This window comes from Capra hircus, chromosome 6, assembly GCF_001704415.2.
Source record: "Capra hircus breed San Clemente chromosome 6, ASM170441v1, whole genome shotgun sequence".
NCBI classification, from domain to species: Eukaryota; Metazoa; Chordata; class Mammalia; order Artiodactyla; family Bovidae; genus Capra; species Capra hircus.
Genome location: NC_030813.1, coordinates 99,737,842 through 99,744,314, shown reverse-complemented (window position 1 = coordinate 99,744,314; position 6,473 = coordinate 99,737,842). Strand labels below are relative to the sequence as shown.

The window sequence follows — 6,473 nt, the reverse complement described above, 5'->3', positions numbered from 1 at the left end:
TTTTCACTTAGTCTTTGCTTTTCTGTGTGTTTCCTCCCCACTTTTTCTTTTTCTTTTCAATATTGCAACTCTAGTACCCCGTGGCGTACAGGGGAAGACGGGTCGGCGCGCCGAGTCTGGGAGCCGCGGAGATCGGTGGCACTGCCCTTTCTGGCGCCGAAGCCTCGGGCAGAGCAGGCGGAGGAAGCCCGCCCAGAGGCCAAAGCTCCCGTGGGTTGGATGAGCTCTCTCCCTGCGCAGCGCGCCGAGTGCGAATCAACCTCGTGGCCGAAAGAGCAGGGCATCCAAGTAAGACTGGAGCTCGTCGAGCGGAACCTGGCATCCTTTGAACCTCCCCGAAGAAAGCGAGCCGGCCCCCCACCCCCAACTCTCCCCACATCAAAGATTCGGTGATTCTTAACTTTGTTACGAGCTCTCTGGGGCCGGACGGAGTTTGGTTTTGCTTATTTCCAAGAAGGAGAAGATGAGAGGTTGCGCTCTTTGAGCGGCGAGGAAAAAGTGAGGAAGAAACGAGGAGCCCGAGATTGAATCCAGGACTCTAGCAGGGAAAGGACAGCCCAAACCACCCGGACGCTGCTCGCTGGTCTCGGCCAGCCACCGCCTCTCCACTGGTGTGTTTGGACATTTCTGCTGCGCAGTTCCGAGAGCAATTCTCGGCGGCGGCATTCCTGGCCCCGTTGGCACGTCGCCCCTGGGTGCGCCGCCGAGCGCCTCCTTGCTCACGCCCGCGGCGCTTCTCGCTCTCCGGAGCCCCGCCAAGGGGCAGGGGCCGGCGCCCTAGCTGCGTGGCCGCAGGCTCCGGCCTGGTCGTGGGATGTTAGCGGTGGGGGCGATGGAGGGCCCCCGGCAGAGCGCGTTCCTGCTCAGCAGCCCGCCCCTGGCCGCCCTGCACAGCATGGCAGAAATGAAGACCCCACTGTACCCCGCCGCCTACCCCCCGCTGCCCGCCGGCCCCCCCTCCTCCTCGTCCTCCTCGTCCTCCTCGTCGTCGCCCTCCCCGCCTTTGGGCGCCCACAACCCGGGCAGCCTGAAGCCCCCAGCCGCGGGGGGGCTCTCGGCCCTGGGCAGCCCCCCGCAGCAGCTCTCGGCCGCCACCCCGCACGGTATCAACGACATCCTGAGTCGGCCCTCCATGCCGGTGGCCTCAGGGGCCGCCCTGCCCTCCGCCTCGCCCTCCGGGTCCTCTTCATCCTCCTCTTCCTCGTCCACCTCCGCTTCGGCTGCTGCGGCGGCAGCCGCAGCGGCGGCCGCCGCCGCCTCGTCGCCCGCGGGGCTCCTGGCCGGTCTGCCCCGTTTCAGCAGCCTGAGCCCGCCGCCGCCGCCGCCCGGGCTCTACTTCAGCCCCAGCGCCGCGGCGGTGGCCGCCGTGGGTCGGTACCCGAAGCCGCTCGCCGAGCTGCCCGGACGGACGCCTATCTTCTGGCCGGGAGTGATGCAGAGCCCACCCTGGAGGGACGCCCGCCTGGCCTGCACCCCTCGTGAGTACAGTCGCCTGCTGCGCCCACTTGTGCTGGTTCTGCCGGCTCTCAGGTCACGGCCTCTGGTGTGCAAGCGGCCGGGTCCACCCTCTTGCCGGCCGAGCAGTTTGGCAGCGCCAGAATCACACGATTTAGGATGGGCCAGGGCGTTCGGGGAGGGATTCTCGCTTTCCTGAGCTCCATGGTGTGTCCAGGCGGCCCCTCTTCCCAAGTCCCGGGCACGCGGAGCAGAGCGCGTGTGCATGCGTCTCCGTGAAACACACCGCGGTGTGCGGGACGTGTGTCTCACGCGAGGCCCCGGCTGCTCCCGGAACAGCCCGGCCCGGAACCGTAGGCCCCTCCTGGGTTAAAGAGGTGCGGAGGGCAAGAGGGGCTACTGCGTCCCCTCCCGCACTCCAGCTTTCCCGTGTCTCAGGCCAAAGTCCCATTCAATCTTCGCAGCCTCACTGGCCTCCTGGTGGGGGAACGGCATCGACGAGCCCTTCACATCCCTGAGCCGAACGCCTGTGTTTGCATGTGCGACTTGGTCCAGGGTGTCCCCACTTCACCTGGTCGTCTTCCCCGCCCCCCCTTCCTCCTGCGAGTGCACGCAGCCCAGGGAGCCCACTGAAGACAGGTCCGCGGTCGGTGCACGAGGGCGAGCGCCACTTCGGGCCGCTCCTCACCGCTGGGCCCTGGTTTTTTCCACCTGCCTCGGCCCCAAGGGCCGGGACGTCTTGGGCCTGGCCATATTGAGGGGCGTCGTGGCTCTCAATATCCTAATAGGAGAAAGAACCGGAGGATGAACCAGGCGGCGGGACAAGGATGGGGGGTGGGGGGGGGAGGCAACATCCCTCAAAGATCTTGCTGGAAACCAACTGAGTTAGCCCAGGATCACTCTAATCTTCTAGGTAGTTGGCCAGCTCGCCGACGCAGCTCCCATCCTCCCGGGTGGCATTGAGGGCCCAGTGCCCGGTCCTTTTCTCGCTCAGTTCTTTGCTTTTGACCGAGTCCCCGAAGTTTCTCACATCTCCGGATCTCACTTCTCAGCTCTGTGGCTGGAGCGGCAGTAACTGAGGGAAGTTGGGGGAGCCAAGTGGAGGCTCCCTTGGGGAGCCTCGAGACTGGGGTGGCTGGCAGGGGCGGGGGCGGGTGAAGGTGTCGGGGAGATGCTTTTGTATGTGTTCGGACGGCCACGTAGGGACCTCCAACAAAGGCGACGCCCCCTCCCGCTCGGCCGCAGCGGCGTTAGGGTTGGGGGACAACTTAGCTCTCTTGTGTTTCTAAAACAAGGCGCCCTTTGTGGCGCGGGCACAGGTTAGGAAAGCGTTCAAGGAACAAAATTAGTCGTCCCCACGCAAAGGCCCAGAGACCAAGCGCCTCCAACTAGACTAGGCGGGCGAGGAAGGGGACTTGCCCACCAGCCCCCAGCCCCGCACTCCGTTTCCAGGGCCCTAGCGATTCAGCCTCGGCAAACTTGAGCGATGAGCTCTCAGTTGGACGTCGTTGTTGGGCCAAAGATTATTTAATGCAGTTCCAAACACACCCGCTTAAAAGACAAAAAACAACAAGAAACAGGTGGGTGTAAAAAAAGCCAAGGGGGGAAGAGCCGTGGGGCCGTAAGTGCCCCCAGCATTTCTCAGTGCTGCAGAGGAGCATGCTCTCGGTTCCCACTGCAACGTGATTTCTGGAGTTCGTTTCTTCTCAGTGGAGCCGCGCATAACTGACTGCTTCTTCCCTTCCCTTTTAAAACATTCGTTCTCCTAGATCAAGGATCCATCTTGTTGGACAAAGACGGGAAGAGGAAACACACGAGACCCACGTTCTCGGGCCAGCAGATCTTTGCCCTGGAGAAGACTTTCGAACAAACGAAATACTTGGCGGGGCCGGAGAGAGCTCGCTTGGCCTATTCTTTGGGGATGACAGAGAGTCAGGTCAAGGTGAGTGGACCTTGCAAACCTCGAGGAATAGCGCCCCTGTGTACGCCATGCATGTGTACCTACACACACACACACACACACACACACACACACACACACACCAAACTAACAAATAGCCACCCACCCAGGGGTGCGTGTCTGCGGAGCCTGGGGAGAGCTGAGATCAGCGAAGGAGGTTGGTGGGTGGGGGGAGTAAGTTACAAAGGCTCTGGGTCTCACAGGCGGGCAAACTGCTGATGAACAAAAGGAATCAAGCCCCCGCCTTTGAAATTAGGTTAATCTAGATAGCAGCATGTGCTGGGGGAACTCTCCATTATTAGAGAATAAAAGCATTACTGAAATATCAGCCCTGAGAATAGATGAGGCCAGTTAGATAGCTTCTATTTGTTCTATTTGTAAGCATATTCAAGCTTTTGCTTGTCAATTCAGGCTCCACTAGTTAACAGAATTTCCTAATGTAGATCAGCATTATAGTGCTACTGTATTAACTTACAGGTTAACAAAAACCAATAAATCCACAAGATTTGACCCCTTAACGTGGATGCACCTGCTTTTAACTGAGTCTGAAGGCAGTCACTTTGGAGTAGTAATTTTCCAAGTGAATTAACAAGATTATGGCTGTATTATGAAACAGAAGTTTATCAATAGATGTAAGGTTTTACTGTTTATGACAATTTATAATTAAAATGTCACTTAGCTTATAATTGAGTTGTACAGTATATTTCCAGGGAATCAAATTGGCGATCTCTTTCCCTGAAAAATAAAGGGATGGAAACAGCTGTGTACTGTAAATCTAGTGGTTTCCTGTATTTCCAGTAGTCCCTTTTGTTCTTCACTTTGCTATGTCGTGCTCTCTATGTATATATATATATATATATATATACACATATAGATATATTGATATCTATATTAGTGCATTTCAGGAGTGATTTTGTATGTGACCATTAGAGTACCATCACTGTTAAGATTATTTTTTGCAGTGGTTGGTACAAAGTTTACCACAATAGTCTGGAGGTCTTCATTTGTCACCATAAATATGTCTACGTGGCTAGAAGTGAATTATTATAGCTGCATAAAGAAACTAAAAATCACTTTCTTAACAATTCTGATTCTCTAGATAAATACATAACAGATGAGAAAATGGATGAGAAACATAAAGAGAGGATGCTTCAATATGTTTGGGAAATTGGTTACTTATGGCTGGTGCTTTAGGTTTAAAATATGTGTATCAAACACAATGTCAAAAATCATGAATAGGCTTAAAATAGTTGTATAAAAATGAATGTCTTAGGAAGGATCAATATTAAAATAATATTTGAAAGACCAGGCATGCTAATAGTGGGAAATAATGTAATTGGCAAAATTTCACTTAAAAAAAAAAAACTCATAAAGATTCTCGTCTTGGTCTTTGGTTTTATGAAAAACATTAAACCAGAGAGACAGAGACACACAAACTACTATGATGATTTCAACTAAGCTATTAAATATTTTCATGCATTTATGTTGGTTATTATCATTGACTTGAGGTTTGTGTTTTATCAATTTTTTAATTTGACATTACATCATACAAGTATATGTGGGTAGGGGAGTGTTTACCCACCATTTTTGTGTGTCTTCAGACCGGAAATAAGTGAAACAAACAAATATCCAAAAGTGAAAAAAACAGAGGTTATTAGAGTAAATGCTGTGTCTTTCCCCACAAATCTCAGTAAAAAGCAAGTACGCTTCAGATTGTTTGAAATACCTGAATCTGAGAAAGTAAAAAAACGAATAGAATTGCAATCATTAGGAGGCAGTTTTACAGAGGGGAAAAGTTTTCTACTTCCAACTAGAAAGTAGGCAAGCGAAGTCTTTTAGGGAAACTCAGTTTAAGTTTCCAAGGGTTTTGTTTTTTTTTTTTTCCCTCTTCTGAGAAATCGCTCAGTGACAACCTCAATACTCTTGTGTTGCTATCACTATGGCAACGGCAGGCAGTTTGTTGGTGCCGGATCCGCGGACGAGACCTGGGCGATGGAGACCGACTTTGACGGCCCGGACGCGGGAGGGCCGCGGGGGAGCGAGCCTCGTCTTTGGGGGGAGGGGAGGCGGCCCGCAGGAGCAGGGGGCCACGGCCTGGCGCCTCTGCTCCGCGGAAATTCCTTCCACCACCCCGCCTCCCCTCGAATCTCCCCTCTTCTCCGCTTTCTCGGTCTCCCAGGTCTGGTTCCAGAACCGCCGGACCAAGTGGAGGAAGAAGCACGCAGCCGAGATGGCCACGGCCAAGAAGAAGCAGGACTCGGAGACCGAGCGGCTGAAAGGGGCCTCGGAGAACGAGGAGGAGGACGACGACTACAACAAGCCCCTGGACCCCAACTCGGACGACGAGAAAATCACGCAGCTGCTGAAGAAGCACAAGTCGACCGGCAGTGGCGGCGGCGGCGGCGGGCTCCTGCTGCACGCGTCCGAGGCCGAGGGCTCGTCCTGAGCGCCCGCCGCCCGCGCGCCCGCCGGCCTCGCGTCTCCCGCCCGCCGGGGCCCCGCGCTCTTTTCTAAGATGTACATATCTATTTTTGTAACTTACGAGTGGAGCAGGGCAGGGGACAGAGACTTCGGAGGATGACGAGACGTGGCAGACAAGACCACGAATTGCACCGAACTGATGCTGCAGCGGGGCCACCCTCCGGCCCCCGCCTGGTGTCCCAGCCGCGTCTCCGTCTCTGTGTTCCCCCCTCCCCCTCCTCACGCCGCCCCCGCCCCCCTCCCCACTCCTCCCCACCCCACCGCACCCCACCCCAGTTTTGCCTGGAGACGGGCCGGGTCGGGGAGCGCGGAGACCCGGTCTGGACCCTCCAACACCCACCGCGCGGGGGACATCGGAGCCACCGATGGGAAGAGGGACAAGTCTCCCCCGCAAACTGCTGTGCCGGCTAAAGTAACCTGTTGAAGGCTCTTTGTAAATAAATCGTGAGTCACACTGACTAGAAGTTACTTTATTGTGAATATTTAAAATGTAAGATGCTTTCTTTTCGGAATTTAGTATAAAAAGATGGACCTCCTTCTCCCGGCTCCCCTCCCGCTTTTAAGAGCAATTCAAACC

The 6,473-nt window shown here is 55.1% G+C and overlaps 1 protein-coding gene across 1 annotated transcript; it reads left to right on the top strand.

The window, feature by feature from the left end:
- Positions 744-6,118, top strand: NKX6-1 (NK6 homeobox 1). Its single transcript, XM_018049951.1, has 3 exons — positions 744-1,478; positions 3,225-3,397; positions 5,595-6,118. Exons 1-3 carry the CDS (start codon positions 815-817, stop codon positions 5,859-5,861), a joined length of 1,104 nt encoding a protein of 367 aa, XP_017905440.1. The 5' UTR covers positions 744-814; the 3' UTR covers positions 5,862-6,118.

Excerpts from the sequence above, each read along its gene's own strand:
- NKX6-1 (XM_018049951.1), top strand. The coding sequence starts at position 815 with ATGTTAGCGGTGGGGGCGATGGAGGGCCCCCGGCAGAGCGCGTTCCTG. Across the intron at positions 1,479-3,224 it reads CCGCCTGGCCTGCACCCCTC|ATCAAGGATCCATCTTGTTG; the intron begins GTGAGTACAGTC and ends TCGTTCTCCTAG. Across the intron at positions 3,398-5,594 it reads TGACAGAGAGTCAGGTCAAG|GTCTGGTTCCAGAACCGCCG; the intron begins GTGAGTGGACCT and ends TCGGTCTCCCAG.